We start from the raw sequence: 17,689 nt of genomic DNA on the forward strand, positions 1-17,689 counted from the left end.
TCAGGTAAATAGGCTCTGCTATTCTGCTCCAGTTCTCAGAACCAGACTAGTGAAATATTAGGGCCCCAATGAGGTTTACGCTTTACAACTGAGGATACCCAGGCCCGGAGAAGATATAAGACTCATCGAGGGTCACACAGCTGGTTAATGCAACAGCAGACTAGACCCCTGGCCTCCTAACTCCTAATCTAATGCCGTTTCGTTTTCATTAGTCCAGACTTTGGATGGTCTTTTTATATGGGGTTTTTGTTTGGTTTCATTTGGTTTTGCATCTCAATATTTTAACACCACGACCATGTTGTAGGGACCTGCAAGAGATCTGTGAGTTTGGATCCCTTAATTTCCTCCCTCCTCCTGTCCTCCAACCAAACCTGCTCTTTCCTTGAGGAGTCAGCCTAGCTCAAAAGAAGCAGGAGAGCGGCCATTTTTTCCCTTCCTAAACTCAAGCAGAATTCACTCAGCTGTAAGGGTTAATAGGGTCAGGGCAGGGATACCAAATAAAATGCGATGAAATACAATAGTTGGGACATATTTATACTAAAAGATTATTTGTTGTTTACCTGAAATTCAGATCTTGTACTTTTATTTGCCAAATCTGGCAACCCTGGGTCAGGGTATCTTCCCACACACTCCTTGTAATAAAAACAGGCCTCCCTTAAAGGGCTCCTCTCCTAGGCCAGGGCCCACACATAATTACGTCAGGCCATAGCCGCCTCTGGTGAGAGCATGGAAGCTGTTTGACTCCTGTGAGGGGTCCTCAGAATGGGTCCCTTGAATACCTTCCTCTGGGTCAGCTGAGACCAGAATGAGGAGGGGCAGAGAGCTTGAGGCACTGGAAGGCCCAGCCCTTCCATTCCCACACTGGAAATGGGGTTTGTCCTAGATGAAGCTGAGGCAAGTGCACAATTCTGATATCCAGAGAATGTTTCTGGATTAAGACAATAATCTCCTTCTCTATCAGCTCCAACTTGAAAACGTTTTCCTGCTTATAAATCAGGAAGCACATCTTTAGCTTCAAGTGTTCTGGGAGTCACATCAAGTGAAATGTTCTTTGGTTGTGGGTTGAACTAGACCATCCTGCCCAGGAGCTGATTCGCAGAAGAGAGAAGCCATGCCAAGCATCATCAGCCAGGAGGTCTGGACTAGAGATACCTTGAGGACCACCATATTGAATCACTCAACTGTGCTCAGTTAAATCGAGGCCAGTGCTTCTGAGAGTGAGAATCCCCCGGAGTACAACCAGGGAAAATTAATCCAATATTCACTAGCAAGTCTTTCTCAGCTGAACTTGCCTAACTGACATGTCAGTAGTTGATAATCTATCCATGACAGAGTTTTATGGGCAACGCGCTAGGGACCCTCACCCTGAGAAGAACTGACCCTGCCCACCTCAAGCCCGAAGCCCCCTGGGTGGCCCTCTTTTACAGGTGAGAGGGCTGGGGTTGTATGAAGCTTCCACAGGGCATGAGAAACTCAAACACAGTATTCCCCAGTTAGCCATGTGGCTGGGCCAAGGCAGGGCTCTGGGCCAGGTACTACAGAGGACCTGCCAGAAAGAAACATGATAGGATCCTTGCCCTTGACGCAGAGAAAGAGATCATCTTTACCAATCCACAGTTAACGCAGTCCGTTCCCAAAAACAGCCAGGTATGGAGGAAAATCCTTACACTCTGGCCATGAACTTTGGAAACAAATCCTGGCTCTGCCCCTTACCTGGCTGTGTGACCCAGGCAAGTTCTTAACCTGACTGAACCTCAGCTTGCCCATCTCTGAAGTGGGTGAGAATTCCTATTTCAAAAGGCAGTAAGGGTTGTGAATATGGCATGTCAGATTCCTAGTGGGGAGGCCTGGATTCCAGTCTCAGTTGGGCTGTGACACGCTGAGGGGTCTGGGGCGGTCTTCACCTCTCCAGGCCTTGGTTGTCCCACCCGTGGGGCAAGGCAGTTGGATTAGATCCTAGCCAAGGACCCATTGAGCTCCAACTTCTCAGGTTCTGTGTGACTCGAGAGCTGAGTCTGAGTAGCTGCAGGCCTCTATAACCAAAGCCTACATGATGGTTTTCCTGGAAGCAGGGGTGGGGGCAGGGGCAGATCTTCCGCTGAGACCTCCACTTCCACCAATGGATGGATAATGGCTTCTGTGCTTCCTCCCTGCTTTCATCTGAGCATCTCCAAGCACCAGGAAAACAGCAGTTAATTAACCCTTGCAACAGGATGGAAAGGTGGTAGGACTTCATTTACTTGAGCTTTACAGAGAGGAAACGGGCACAGCAATGGCTCCACCTAGTAACTGCCCTGACTTACAAAGTCAGGCTCGACCCCCTCCCCTGCTCCCATTTCTCAACTATGAATGCCACTTTCCAGATACACCAGCCGGGCTCCTCTGGCAGTGCCTGCTGGGCCTCTGTTCTTGAAAAGTCCAGGAGAAGGGAAGATAGAGGGGATATAGACTCCTTCTCCCCAGCAGGCCTGGCTCCTGCTCTAAGAGGGAGTGATTGATGTGTTTGCCAACTCAGTGTCCCTGCTGCCAGCCTGTGACTCACCCCCACTCAGCCCTGGGAGATAGGAGGGTCCCACAAGGGCCCCAGGCTCTCACCCAACAAGAAGAGACAATGATCCTACTTGCCGAGGGACAGAATGTGCCCGAGAGAATAAGGTGAGGGAGCGAGAGCTGGCAGGGCCGGCTCCCAGGGGACCCCTCCCTGTGGAGAGCAGTAGCTTGGCTTGTGGTATGTTTCCACAGACACCTTGCTGGGGCCAGAGACGCTCCTATATTTAAACCGTGGAGAAGAAGCATGTGGCAAACGCCTATATCTGGGGTGTCCCTGAGGGATGGGCCCTCCTTCGCAAGCTGCAGTCCCCTGGAGGGGCTCTGCTTTTCGTGTGAGAAGTTCCCGCTGCCTTTGAGTTGGGTGCTCAGTGAGGAGCTTGCTTTAGGGCTCGATTTCCCTGCGCAGCTGACTTCAGCCTCTTAGGGAAACCTGAGGCCCCTCCTCCTGGCCAAGGTTTGGGTGAGCCAGAGAGGACTCCCCAGAGGCCAAAGATAAGGTAGAGAAAAGGAGGAAGCAGCGGCCTGGACGTGGGGTTCTCCATCACTGCCCATGTGGCCGTTGCTGGGACCCCCCTTCCTGGCGGGGCCTCGGGTTTATCAGCAGCAGGAGTAGACAGTGGCTCCATCTTGAAGCCATCCCTGAAGCTCTGATATTCCAGATCCTGGGCCTCCCTCAGGGGAGAGGAGTCAGGGAATGCCTCCCATGTCCACACCATGGACTTGCAAAGGGATAAGAACATGGTTCCAGCGAGCACACGCAAGTAGCTTCCGACGGCGGGCTTCAAGCAGAGAAAAGCAGGCCAGGCTGCCGGAGGAGCTGAGCTTGGAATGAGATGTGAAAGGAGAGGAGGGCTGCCCTCAGCAGAGAGGATGTGGGCAGAGGAGAAACGCTCCTGGGCCTGGGGCTTGGTCTGACAGTAGCCCTTGGGCCCTTTTTCCTGACTGATCACCCCCAAGGAGGGTGGCTATTTGCATATTGCCAGCCCCAGAGTTCTCACGAGCCTTCCCTGGCCTCCGGTAACCAATTCCTGGGGGCACAGGACCCATGGTGCCTGTCTGAGCTGAGCAAGCCTGCTGCCCACACCTTCCTTCTGCCCCTAAGGAGCACCAGACCCAGGAGAAGGCAGTGAGGGCCCTCATGGGGGAGGGAAGGCCCGGCAGTTTGGTCAGAACACTCAGGGAGAGATGTCACTGCCCACTGCCAAGGGACTCCCTGGGGCAGCCATAGAGCAGCGGGCAGCAGCCCAGGACACCGTCAGCAGCTGGCACTTCTCAGACAGTGCGCTAGAGGGAATTCCCTCCCCTCACGAGAGACAGCAGCGCCATTTTGCATCTTCCTTCAGCTTAATCTCTGCTGGGTGCCTCTGGGGCTCCATTTCTTCCAGCCTGACAGGGGGAGGCGGTTATCCCCTGACCACATAGAATGGAATTATGCCTTCTTCCAAGAAGGAAGATGGCATGAGTTGGTCGCTATTCTCACCTTCCGTCTCACGCACAAATTCAAGGTAGAGCGTCTGAGACTCTAGAGGGAAGATTGGAAGAGTCAAGGATAATTATACACTTTTTTATTTTGCTCCAGAAGAAAATTAGTGGAGTTCGGGGCCTGGGTTTTGTTTTGTGGGGGTTCTGGGGGTTTTGTTTCTCTGGGTTTTGTTTTTTGGTTTTTTTGTTTTGTTTGTTTTGTTTTGTTCTTTGGTCCTGACAAGAACTAATCTACTCAACCACCAAGTCTTTAAAGTCCAAACACTGTAGTTAAAAACAACTAAAGGAGGAAACAACCGCATAAGAGAGGATGTAATTAAGTGCTATTGTGTACAGCACAAGCCAACTTAAACCTCTCCAGGCCTCAGTTTCCTCATCTGTAAGTGGCAGGGGGGGACCAGGTGATCTACGAGCCTCCTTCCCCAGCTCCAGACCCAGTTCCCAGGAGGAGACAGAGGTTTGGGCACGGGCCTCCCATGGGGTCAGCAGGCAGGGGAGAGAGCTTGCGAGGCCGCCACTGCCCCGCCCCTTCACCCACCGTCCTCTCTTATGGGGGGAATAACTCGGTCCTCAGCGCCCCTGCCATTTAACAATCCCTTGAATTAGTGCAGCATTTTGAATTTACACAAAAGGCTCATGTTTGTATTTCCCCACTTGATCCTTCAGTCTTTGCGAGATCAGTAGGTGAACCGGGTATTATCATTCTGATTTATGTGCAGGGAAATCAAGCTGCAGAAAAGCGCAGGGACTTGCCCGGTACCTCACAGGTAGACTTGGCAGAACTGAGTCCAGGGCCCAATGGGCCGGAGTGAGTCAGGATCTCTCCTACTAGGCGAGCTCTGCAAATGCGCCCGAGCCAGGAAGCGGCAGGGACATGATGGAGGGCCATGAAAACAAAGCCCTGGGTAGATATTCTGATACCTCTTTTCTGGTTTGAGAGTTTTCTTTTTGTCACAGAGCTCAGGAGACAAATGCAGCAGCATTTCCCAAGTGGGTGGAAGAGCCGTCCCCACCCTTCATGAGGGTGAGGCTCAGCATTCTCCCCCAGGGCCCTGGCAAGTCTCTACGGAGGCCTTCCTGCCCCAGGAGAGCAAACTCAGCTAAAAAACACAATCCAATCAGGTGGGGGATGGAGGTGGGAGGTAGAGACACAGCCAGGGAGAGAAGCAGCTTTGGGGCCCTAGACCCCCAGCCCCTCCCCTCCTACTCATCGGCAGGGCACACAAGGGTGCAGCCTGAAGGGGGTGAAGGTAGGATTGGTGGGGTTTGTCCGTTCCCAAGCCCTGAGCGAGACTGGGAAGGAGGCCGCTTGTGACTTCAGTGAGGGCTGAATCATAGAATGCCAAAGTCCGAAGAAGCCTTATGGGGCACACCGTAGCTGGGGAAATAGGATCAGAGACGTGAGGTGACTCCCCAAGGCTGCACAGCTAAACAGAGAAGAACCAGGACTGGAGTCCCAATCTCCCAACTCCTTGCCCAGAGCACCTTGTCGCACCGTTACATCTGGATACCCTTGTCACTGTGTGCAACGGTGTGTCCCAAACCTCAGTCACTTGCAGTCTGCTCTCACAATTTCTATGAAATTATCAACCAACTCTTATTTACTTATTTTTAATGTACTTACCTTTAATTTTCAAAAGGAATTTTGAAGGGAGAATTTATATCACTAACTCAAAAGTAAAAAAAAAAAAAAAAAAAACCAGTATTCTTTTCCATAGATGAAGGCTAACCATAACTTATAACCAATAATAATAAAAAGAATTAAAACAAATCATCATTTAATTCTAGCCAGATGAAGCTTTTGTTCTCTCTCTCTCTCTGTCTCTCTTTTTTTCTTTCTGCTCAGAAAAGGAGGCTGGCAAGTATTAAAGAAACATACTGGGGGCGCCTGGGTGGCTCAGTCTGTTGAGCATCCGACTTCGGCTCAGGTCATGATCTCGCGGTCCGTGAGTTCGAGCCCCGCGTCGGGCTCTGTGCTGACAGCTCAGAGCCTGGAGCCTGTTTCGGATTCTGTGTCTCCCTGTCTCTGACCCTCCCCTGTTCATGCTCTGTCTCTCTCTGTCTCAAAAATAAATCAATGTTAAAAAAAAAAAAAAAAGAAACATACTGGCACCAACCTAGACTTTCTCCTCATGGTAACCAAATGGAAAAAAGGAAGAGCTTTCTATATGCTTCAGTGTTAGTTACTACTGTGCCTTATCACCAGTGGCGTGTGACCTACCCTAGGGGAGATTCTGGGTCACAAACTCATCATTCAGGATAATTTTCCTAAAGCTGGTCCAGCAGGTCAGGTAAAGCTGAAAGCCAAGAAGAAAAACAACTAAGTGGAGCCCCTCCCCAAGATGCATGACCGAATAGTTGTTTTTTTTTTTTAATTTTTTTTTTAACATTTATTCCAGAGAGAGACAGAGCATGAACGGGGGAAGGTCAGAGAGAGAGGGAGACACAGAATCCGAAACAGGCTTCAGGCTCTGAGCTGTCAGCACAGAGCCCGACGCAGGGCTCGAACCCACAGACCGCGAGATCATGACCTGAGCTGAAGTTGGACGCCCAACCGACTGAGCCACCCAGGCACCCCTGGTTTTTTTTTTTTTAACAGAGCATTTAAAGATAATTTTTTTTTAACCTTTTGAACCCCCCCGCCACTCATCCATTTCTCCAGCCCCCCCCCCCCCCAACCCCCTCTTCAGCCCCTGGCCTGCTCTCTGTGTCTAATAAGCCTGGTTTTTGTGTTTTTGTTTTTGGGTTTATGGGTTTGGCAGGGGAGGGGGGATTTAGATTCCACATAGAAGAGAGATCATATGATACTTGTCTTTCTCTGACTTATTTATCTTAGCATAATGCCCCTGAGGTCCATCCATAGTGTCGCGAATGACAAGATTAGATTCTTTTTATGGTTTCATAATGTTCCAGGGTGGGGCGCCTGGGTGGCTCAGTCGGTTGGGCATCCAACTTCGGCTCAGGTCATGATCTCGCGGTCTGTGGGTTCGAGCCCCGCATCGGGCTCTGTGCTGACAGCTCAGAGCCTGGAGCCTGTTTCGGATTCTGTGTCTCCCTCTCTCTCTGACCTTCCCCCATTCATGGTCTGTCTCAAAAATGAGTAAACGTTAAAAAAAAAAATTAAAAAAAAATAATGTTCCAGGGTGTGCATATACACACCACTATTTCTTTATCCATTCATCCATTGGTGGACCCTTCGGTTGTTCCCATGTCTTGGCTGTCGTGAAGAATTCGACAGCGAACATAGGAGTGCAGGTATCTTTTCAAGTTAGTGTTTTCATTTTCTTTGGGAGAATGCCCCAAAGTAGATACACTAGTTCTGTTGTTAAATATTGAAGGAAACTCTATCTTGTTTTCCACGGTGGCTGCACCAGTTTGCGTTCCCACCAACAGGACACGAGGGCCCCCTTTTTCTTTGGGCCGTCACCAACACTTGTTATTTCACGTTTTTCTAGCCATTCTGGCAGGTGGGAGGTATTATCTCATTGTGGTTTTGATTTAAATTTCCCTGACAACTAATGATGTTGAGCACCTTTTCATGTACCTGGTCACCATTCGTATGTCTTCTTTTGGGAAAATGTCTATTCGGGTCTGCCCATCTTTAAATCAGATTGTTTCTTGGTTTTGTTATGTTGCTATTGAGTGGTATGACTTCTTTATATATTTTGGGTATTAACCCTTTATCAGATATATGATTTGCAAGTATTTTCTCCCATTTGGTGGGTTGCCTTTTTATTTTGTTGATGGTTTCCTGTGCTGCGCAGAAGGGCTTAGTATGATGTAGTCCCCTTCTTTGCTTCGTTTGCTTTGATGTCGGATTCAAAAAACCCTCACCAAGTCAAGGAGCTTACTGACAATGTTTTCTTCTAGGAGTTTTATGATTTCAGGGAAACATGATGTTTCTGACTGTCTACAGCTCTCTGACCTAATTGGTGGCCTGCTGAGTGCTGAGTTCTGTGGGGTTGCTCTCTGGGACCAACCTGGGAAGTGTCCACATGAAATCCTGGGCCTCTTCCACACCTGCCTGCAGCCCTCATCAGCTCTTAGAGGCCCCATGATGCTGGGGGCAAAGTGGAGATGCTGTGGGAGGAAGCCTGGGGAGAGTTAGGGAGCTCAGGGCTAGCTAGTGACCCAGCCCTCTCTTCTCTTCCCTCTTTACTGCCCCCGAGGCTTGGAGCATGGTGGCCCAATTCCCTGAGCATGAAGAAGTTCAGCAACCCTTGGCTAATTCCAGGAACTCCAGGCCCAGCCTCAGTCACCAGTCTTGACATGACTCCCTGCTTTCCCAGCCCAATTTGTGTGTGCTCAACGATGCATTTGGAGCAAGGTGTGGTTGCAAGGGTACCAAACAGTCACTGTTCTACACCTTCACACTTGTGTCCCAGTCAAAACAGGCCAGTTGTCATGACCATGGGGTCTCCTTGCCCACAGGTGTCCCTTGGAACAGAAGGTCTTGTGGCCCAAGTCTTTGGGCAGTAAGGTTGTGTCACACAGTTGAGCAGCTACCCTCCCTAAATGTCTCTAAGCATAGCTCACAATGGGCCAAAAGCTGGGGGCAGGTATTTCCTATGTTTGCAACCCCTGGGGAAGGAGTTTTCTAGGAGCCAGCAACTAGCCAGAGAGGCAGGTAGAGTTTCTGCAGAGCACCCCCGAGCTGCAGGGGCTCCTTGCCATTTAGACTTCCTTTGTGTCACCAGACTCTGGTGGCAGAGTGGTTGGAGGACAAACACCAGGAGGGAGGTTGGAGACCTGAGTCCGGGTTCCCAGCTTAGTTGTGTGGTCTTAGCCAAGCCTCGAGTTCTGTGAGCTTCCTACATGCTCACAGAGAGCACAAGGATGCGGCCGTCTGCCCTGACATTTCACTGGCAAAGCAGGAGACCAGAACGCTGTCCAACAGGAGTCTCCAACAAGATGCTGAATGGGGAAGGTCTTTCCACACTGTAAAGCACCATGCCTGCTAAGGTGTTTTTACATTATGTTCAAGGAACTTCCAAAGACCCTCCCTCTCTGGGTCCCCTGCCAGCAAAGTGATGTGTGTCCCAGGTAGGCAGGTGTGCATATGGGAGTGTGTGTGCATACATGTACACGGGCTCTCCTTCCAAAGTGAGACACAAGCCCTGGGGGATCCAGCCCCCTTTCAGGTGAAATTCTGTCCCTCCTTTCAGGTGAAATTCTTGACTATCTCATCAGTGGGAGTAGTTTCCTTCCACTGTTGGTGTTTCCAGGGAGCTCTGCTCTGGGCAAAGTAAGCATCTCTCCCTGAGGATGTTCCCACCTCATGGCCTCTGGCCCTCTTCTTATGTCTGGAAGCACCTCCAGGCCCGGTGTATGTATGGGATCGTTAAGGGGGCCACCGAGCCTCCCCCCAGACTTCCCAGCACAGTGTTGGGGGTGGGTGGCTTGGTAGGATCTTCCTGACCCTCAAGTATGCTCATCCAGGAACTGGTGTATCCTCTGAGATTCCAGGAGTTAGTTCAAGTTCGAACTTTATAAGGCTCCTTCCCAGGATGAACAGTTACTGGGACAATGGAATCAGCCTCCGGGCTCAAAAGGCAGAATCTGTGACCACAGAACATGGGACTCCTGGAGGGCAGAATAGTCATACCTCAGACCTGTCCGAGCCCATGTAAGAGAGGTGGCAAGATTCAGGGGTCCCTGGCCCCCGGGCCTGTGAGACCTCTGTCTCAGGTGGTAATCACCTGCTGGGGATTTCCTTTCCCAAATCTAACATGGGAAACTTTAGGTCCTTGCTCCCCAAATCCATCCTGGGAGTTCCAGGAGCTAAAAAAACAAAAAACAAAAAACAAAAAACAAAAACCACTGCTCAGACGTGAAGGGGGAGAGGTGCCAGAGAAGATTTGCAGAAAATCCGCTTTTTCCCACAGTCGAGCCGTTCAGCCAGGAGCAGGATGTGGAAACGGAGCTGGGTGCTGGAGCTGACACGGTTGTCTGTTCCGACAGCAGATGGTACTGAAGGCCAGATCTCAGCGAGGTGCTGGGGTACACAAGTGTGTTTGGGCCTCCCGCTGCCCAGGAGCACCAGGAGCTGCGGTGGGCCTCCCGTCCCCCCAGCCCAAGACACAGACTTGGAGCATGGAGCCCAAGAGGGCAGGTGCTTCTTTCACCGGAGTTGTGAGCTCCCTGGAGAGAGAGCAGCACCATCTTGAAAGATCCACAAGCCACAGCCTGGAGTTTCATAGGATCTTTTCTAGCTGGGCTGCAGTTGTCCAGAAAACTTGTTCTGAATTACCCACATTTCCCACTACTGCCCAGATTGATGCGGGCTCAGAGTTTCCACCTGTTAAAGGTTACAAGGGACACTAACCGTTATTAGCCAGCTCTCTGATGAACTCTGTCCTCATGGGATGGGCGTCAAAACTTTCATGGGTTTTTTTGTTTTGTTTTGTTTTGTTTTTACGCTTAAAAAATTCAGGCGATAGAAGATGGCCAACACGTGACATCAGGCCGTCTCAGATTCCTGTTGTGCCTCCCCTGACTGGGTAGACAGGAAGCTGGTCATCCGTCAGGCTCTGCCCTTCAGTTTGCAAACTGGGGTTCCCTCCTGAGTAGGCACTTCTGGTCTCAGGGTGCTGCGGATGGAATCGTGGAGCAGCTCTTCCCTGCCCTTGAGGACCCCACAACAGGGGCCCGCCCACCACAGCCTCCTCCAAACAGAATGAGTTTGCTCTTTGCCCAGACGTCAGGGCTGCTGAGTGAAGGGGGGTGGGGGGGGCTGCTCTGCTCTCCACGTGCCACACAAAGTCACGTGCCCCAGAAAGGAAGGAAGACCAGCCCGGGGTGGGACCGTCTGCTCCTCACCAGAGAGGGAGCGGAGCCCAGGGGGAGACAGGGACTGGCACTCCTCCTGCTGAAGTCCCACCTTTGGTGACTCAGGCCCAGTGGCTCTCAGTGACTCAAACTGCTGAGTAAGCAGCCACCTCTACCCCCTGCACGGGGGGGGGGGGGGGGGGGGGACTCCCCATGCCCTGGGGCCCTGATTGTCCCCTCCTGGGCAGCCCATGATGGGAGAGGACCTGTGCCTTCCAGACCCCCAGAAAAAGTAGAGCAGAGCTGCCACACAGCATGTGAAGGCCCCTCTGGCCACCCTGCGACAGGCCAGCCACGCCAGTACCGTTTTATCTCCCGGGAAGACGAAAGAGAGCTATGACATGTCTTCTACACCAGGGCCCTCAAATAGGCACGGGGCGGGGGGGGGGGTAGTAGGTACAAGGGAAGTGGCGAATGGGATCTGTCCTCAAGGCATTTCCAATGAAGATCTTTCCCAGGAGGGCTTCGCCAAGCCCAAGAGGCACAGAGACCCCATGAAACCGTGTGCGTGCGCTCACTCTCATGAGAAGGGCGTTGGAGATCACGTTGCCGAAGGTGGCCCTGCTGGGCACTCTGCTGGGTGCGTGACTGGGCAGGGAAGAGCAGGGTGCGTCCTGCTGGAGAGCCGGTTCGGCCGGTCCCACCTTGCTAGCAGAAGCGTGGTTTCAAAATGGGCTAATAGCTGGGGACACAGACACTCTTTTCATCTTGGTCTGCCCAGCACATGCCTGGCTCCCAAGGAGTCAGCAGCTTCTGTCTGATCAGCCTGAGCTGGAATAGAACTCTCTAGGCTCAACCCACCAGCTAATATCGCCCAGGTCACAAGGTAAAGGGAAGAATCCTGGACCCCTTCAGCCTGAACCCATGCGGGGCCACCCTCACAGACTGGCTTGCCTCATCTGGAACCTTGCTGCCTTCCTAGCAGCTCATTTAGTTGTTGAGGCTCTCCTGCACCCACGGGAGTGCGGCAATTCCAGTACAACAGCCCAAATTTCCATCCCCAGCACAAAGTCCCATGGCAAGTCACAACTCCTCTGGGCACTTGCAGTGAGCCCAGCCCTGTTCTAGGCACAGTAATTTGGGGGAAATGACAGAGACCATTAGCAACTAGAGAAAACACAAGGTCACAGTCAACAGGGTGTGCAGATGACAGTTTGGAGACAAGGCCTTGGAGAAACATAGGATTTGGGTGGAGGGGCAAGGAAGCTATGCAGGATGGAGAAGAGGTTGAGCAGAAGCAGGATGTGGTCAATGTCACCAGACAGTATAAGGGGGTGTGTTGGGGAGGAGAAGAGGTGACCAAAGAGACAAGGGCCAGGCTGGTGATTTTGTCTTGCAAGAAGCAGAGAGACACTGTGGGCTTGTCAAGCAAGGAAAGCTTTGTCTGAGGAAGGTCAAGTGGATGGCACCACCAGGAAGGCACCAGAACCCCAGGGGCTGGGTTAGGGGCTGGCAGGGGACACTAGAATTGTCCATTTGTGAGCTGAAGCTTATCAGGGCCACAGTCTGGGCAGTGGGAGTGGAAAGGGAGGAGTCAGAAATGATTCTCAGTTGGAAGGACAAAATGATGCCATCTCTTCCTGAATGGTTAGTCACTCTCATGTCCAATGATCTTGGGCCAACAGGAGCTCTTCCAGTTCAGGGGCCTCTTTCAACTGAATGGAACTCTCAAGGGAAAGCTGACTATATTCAGTTCTTTGAGACCCTGGATCTTGGTCTCTATTAGTCTAGTCACCTGCTAGGACTCAGTTTCACTGCCTGAAAAATGAAGGGGTTGCCTTCTGAGCACTTCCTGGTATAAGGGGGAACAGGAAGAGGGGCTGGAGAGCATTCGGCAGGACATAGAATTCCACTCTTCTCCAAGAAGGAAGGGGAGAAGAAAAGAAAGGTGGGTTAGTTACAAGACCTAAGTCATTAGCACAAGGGGGAGCAGAGCAGGACTTGGCTAGGAGAGGCTCCTTGCTAAGAGCAGCTCTCTCTAGCCCACCTGGAAGGTGGTTCCATGAGTTGACCTCCCCAGAGCCCCATTGATCTTCCAGGTGGAGAAGCATATCTGTCTGGACACAGCCTGGACCTCCCCCAGGCTGTCCAGCCCAGGCTGTTCTCTAGTTGAGGGTCAGCTCTGCCCCCAGAAAGTCAAGTTACTAGCCACTGGAATGTTCTGATGCATGGACCATCCCACCTGAGGCTGGAGTTTCCCAAGGAAGCATGAGATAACCAGACAAGGAGTGTGTGTGTGTGTGTGTGTGTGTGTGTGTGTGTGTCTCACTATCCTTTGTATTCAAAGCAGAGGACGCTACCAGAAGATCGCTATCTGAGTGTGGGGTGTGTCTGGGAGACCCGGCACTGGTAGGGAAGCTCTCCCACCTGCCGTGGGCACGTGTGTGCACACTGCCCTCGTATTCCATTCCAGCTGCAGGTGCTTGCTCAGGATCTGAAAGGGTGGGTCTGGAAACGTGTGGGGGCATTCTTGCTAGTCACAATGGCTGCAAGGCGTACTGACATTTAGGGCCTGGGGGCCAGAGGCAGCTAAACACGTAATACTTGGGACAACCTGCACAATGAAGAATTGTCCTGCCCCAAATGCCGACAGCACCCACGTAAAGAAACACTGCGTCATCCCTACATAAAGTCATACAGGCAGACCACACTCCTTTGTTTTTCTGAAACCTATTGAGGCCTATTCTGTGGCCATTGGGTGAGACTAGCATGGGTTCTAAATACTAGTGGGTACCCCTACCCGGGGCTGGAGTTGGCCTGGGTTCATCCCCCTCATGTGCCAACCTGGTCGCTCCTTTAGGTATGGCTTGGGTGATGTAAACCCTCAACCAGGTCATACATGCCACCAGTCTGTGTCTAGTCTGAGCATCAGAGGGATACAGATGGCCCTACTAAACAAACATTTACGTCATGCACTGTCCTAAGCACTTCAGAAACGCTCATTCACTGAATTCTCCCAACACTGGGTACAATTATGATCCCAATTTGACAGATGTAAAAAAAACTGAGACATGGTGGGTTTAAGTAACTTGGCCGAGGCCACCCATCGAGCAATTGACATGGCCAGGACTCGGCCCAGGCAGTGTGGCTCCAGACTCTGTGTTCTTGACCACCGAGTCCCCCTCTGCCCAGTGAGCTAGAGGAATGCACCTGGAGTCCCAAGGTCTCGTCCTGATAGGCAGAAAAGGGAAAGGTCACAGGCCATCTGTGCCCAGAAGACTGGTGATAGCCGGCCTTGTCTGAGCCCAGAGGGGTAAATGCAGACTCCCTGTGGCGCTAGGGCAGAAAAGGGCCTGGCTGAGAGGAAGCTCGGCTCCCACCTATCAAAGTGATGATGACGGGAGAGTCACCCACAGTTATCCTCAGCCACCAGCAGATAGCACAGCAGCCAGCAGCCATGATACAAGAGCCGGGGTGGGGCTCCCAGGAATGGGTGACGCCACTGGGATGTAGCTGCGGGGGGCGGGGCAGGAAATTCGGTCCCACGGGGACAGCCCTGCCTTCTCCACCACACCTGACCCCTGCGGGCACATCCAACCCCACTCCCCGTGGGCAGCCCACCCTCACCAAGACTTGGCAGGGCTGCCTGCTCCTCCTTTTCCCAGCCCGGGAGAGCAAAGCCCAAAGCCTCTGTCAGGCTTCATCAGCGTGATCACATTTCTGCTGGGTTTGGTCCAGGATGAGTGTTTGGATTCCTCAAGTATCTGAGATGACGTCCAGGGGTGTCATTTACTGAGAACAAGAGAGTTCCTTGTTGCATTTCCATTTAAGGCTTAGCCTGCCTCCAAAGTGCCATCATCACCTCCCCGCATCCTGGGAGAATGAAGGTGAGAGGGGTGTGGCCATTGGCCTAAAGCAGGGGAGGCCTAATTGCATATTTTGCAGGTAAAGTCTACAAGGTGCTACAAAATGCGAGTTCCGAGTTCCCGTCAAAAACGCTCACCACTTCTCTTCCCTCTGCCTGTTATTGTTCATTTATGTCTCCCCGGCACCTGTTCCCTTTGGGGTAGGTTGGTTTGACCCAGTTTGAGGAGGAAAATTGTGCCCACCGGAGTGCCCAGCTGAGCATGTGGGTGGAGTTGATGAGAGCACCATTGTGAAGGTTAAAAGTTTGTGGCTTGTGACTTTTGTGTTTTTTTTTAATTTAAATATATGAAATTTATTGTCAAATTGGTTTCCATACAACACCCAGTGCTCATCCCAAAAGATGCCCTCTTCAATACCCATCCCCTCCCCTCCCCTCCCTCCCACCCCCCGTCTTGTGACTTTTGGATGCCACCCCTTACTGGGACCTCAACCCATGGGTGGCTTCCTGCTGAGAGTCTCCCTGCAGAGACGAAAGGGCACTGGCCAAGAGAAGTCCCTTCCCCAGCCTTGTGTGGCTAGATGTGGTGTGGAGGAGAATAACCCAATTGCCCAACCACCTCTGCCACACACACACACACACACACACACACACACACACTCATGGGGTGGGGCAGGCAGGCTCCGGGCTGCTAGACTTGGCCTTGGCTCATCCCAGCAAAGGTGAGATCCAAGTCAGCACCTGTGTGGAGACATTTTATCAGGCTCGGTGTTATCCTCTAGTCTGAGAACAAGTCAGAGCAGGCAGGCCCACTGGCCTGTGAGCTCCTGGGAAAGTCCCCCTCGAACCGATCTGCTCCGAGCTCATTCCCACCAAACCTTCAGCTTTGCAGGCTCTTCCCAGGGAAGCTGCATCCCTGAGCAAGCTCACACAGAGCCCTGGGGGTCGCTTCATTACCATAAGTTTTCCTGTTGGATTGAGCCTCTGCCCAGCCTCTCCCCACTGCAAGCCGGACAAGGAAGCCCAGGAGGTCCCCTTGCGCCCCACCCTAAGCCCCTGGCCTGCCTCCCTGTGCGCAGGCACTCTCGTAAAAGGTGGCGCAGCAGCAGAAATATTTTCTCTCTTTGGCCTGTGAGGGGTTCCCCCGGAGGGCCCGTTACCATTTGCTTCTTGCCCTGGCAGAGGGGAGGCAACGTGAGGAGTTCAACAGAGAAATAACAGTGGAAAACAGCCCTGGCCAGAATAGGAGAGATTTCCCCACCCTGAGTGCAAGTGGCCAAGCAAGGCTGGCTGTGTTGGAAGCTGCCGGTGTCTGGGAATGGCACAAGGTGACAGGGCGAGGGTGTAGGGACTGGGCTTCAGTCCAGGGTTGCCCTTCCCTCACTGAGTTCTTCTGTGCCTCCGACTCCCCCCTGGACAAGGCCGTGAAGGGCTGGGTCGGTGGCTACAACCCACTGTAGGACGTACATCTTACATCGCAGCCCAGCACCCACGTGCTGTGTCACAACACCACGCGTGTCTCTACTCCCGGCATTGCACTCGGAGAGCTTACATTCCAGTATATACTAGTCTATTCCATTTTTTTAAATGATAGTCACAATCGGCTAAATTGATTTCCCAATCCATAATGGGTCGCAATCTGCCGTCTGAAAAGTAATATATCAGATGATGGCTGAGATTCCTTCCACTCCAAACATTCTGGGATTCCACGAACATTATCACGGGGGCGGGGGGCGGACTCCGCCCCATGGCCAGCTGGATCCAGAATCCCCAGTCAGGAACCTTGACTGAGCCTTTCTCCCTTTCTCTGACCAGATCTACAACGGGACCCTCAAGCGGGAGAATGACAACAGACGCTTCAGCTCCTACAGCCAGATGGAGAACTGGGGCCGGCACTACCAACGGGGCAGCTGTAACGCAACGGGCGCCGGCAGCGACATCTGCTTCATGCAGAAAATCAAGGCGAGCCGCAGCGAGCCCGACCTCTACTGTGACCCTCGGGGCACCCTGCGCAAGGGCACACTGAGCAACAAGGGCCAAAAGACCACCCAGAACCGCTATAGCTTCTACAGCACCTGCAGTGGCCAGAAGGCAGTCAAGAAGTGCCCTGTGCGCCCGCCCTCCTGCACCTCCAAGCAGGACCCGGTGTACATCCCACCCATCTCCTGCAACAAGGACCTGTCCTTCGGTCACTCGAGGGCCAGCTCCAAGTAAGTGCTGCCAGGCTGTGTTGGGGGCCGGGGTGGGGACCGGGTAGGAGACGGAGTTCTCCTGGCTACACCACACAAGGTTGTTGCTGATGATAGGAAAGACGGCCTCTTGTCCCCAAGGGGCTCGTTGTCCCTGCGGGGGCAGCGATGGGGAGGGGGGCGCTTCCTGGCCTCAGGAAGTGTGAAGGGGGAGACAGAACCCAGACATTCAAACAAATGCATTGAGTATATAGGTTCTAAAGGGTCACGGGTTATGAACAGAGGGAGGCTAATTAGAGAAGGTTAGCTAGGCTCATGGTTCTCAAAGCGTATGCCTCCCAACAGCAGCAGCAGCAGCATCACCCGGAACTTGTGAGAAATGCTAATTTTCAGGTTGCACCCAGACCTACTGACTCAGGAACTCAGGGAGAGACCCAGCAGTGTGTGTTTTAACAAGCCCTCCAGGGGGGGCGCCTGGGTGGCGCATTCGGTTAAGCGTCCGACTTCAGCCAGGTCACGATCTCGCGGTCCGTGAGTTCGAGCCCCGCGTCAGGCTCTGGGCTGATGGCTTGGAGCCTGGAGCCTGTTTCCGATTCTGTGTCTCCCTCTGCCCCTCCCCCGTTCATGCTCTGTCTCTCTCTGTCCCAAAAATAAAAAAATAAAATTTTTAAAAAAACAAGCCCTCCAGGGGACGGGGAATCTATGATCTTAGCCATGCACATCTCTATCCGTGTTCTGGAAGAGCCAACGAGTGTGCCCTGATGTAGACGATGGGAAAGGGGCCCTGTTCCACCTTATAGGACAAAAGACGGCCAGGACAAACAGACATAAAAGT

The 17,689-nt window shown here is 52.4% G+C and overlaps 1 protein-coding gene across 1 annotated transcript in view; it reads left to right on the top strand.

The window, feature by feature from the left end:
- Positions 1 to 17,689, top strand: part of PKP1 (plakophilin 1) — a 48,570-nt gene that overhangs the window by 15,587 nt on the left and 15,294 nt on the right. The window contains exon 3 of the mRNA XM_047839606.1: positions 16,481 to 16,875. Coding sequence (XP_047695562.1) covers positions 16,481 to 16,875 — 395 coding nt within the window. The remainder of the gene's footprint in view (positions 1 to 16,480; positions 16,876 to 17,689) is intronic.

The sequence above is a fragment of the Prionailurus viverrinus genome, chromosome F1 (assembly GCF_022837055.1).
Source record: "Prionailurus viverrinus isolate Anna chromosome F1, UM_Priviv_1.0, whole genome shotgun sequence".
NCBI classification, from domain to species: domain Eukaryota; kingdom Metazoa; phylum Chordata; class Mammalia; order Carnivora; family Felidae; genus Prionailurus; species Prionailurus viverrinus.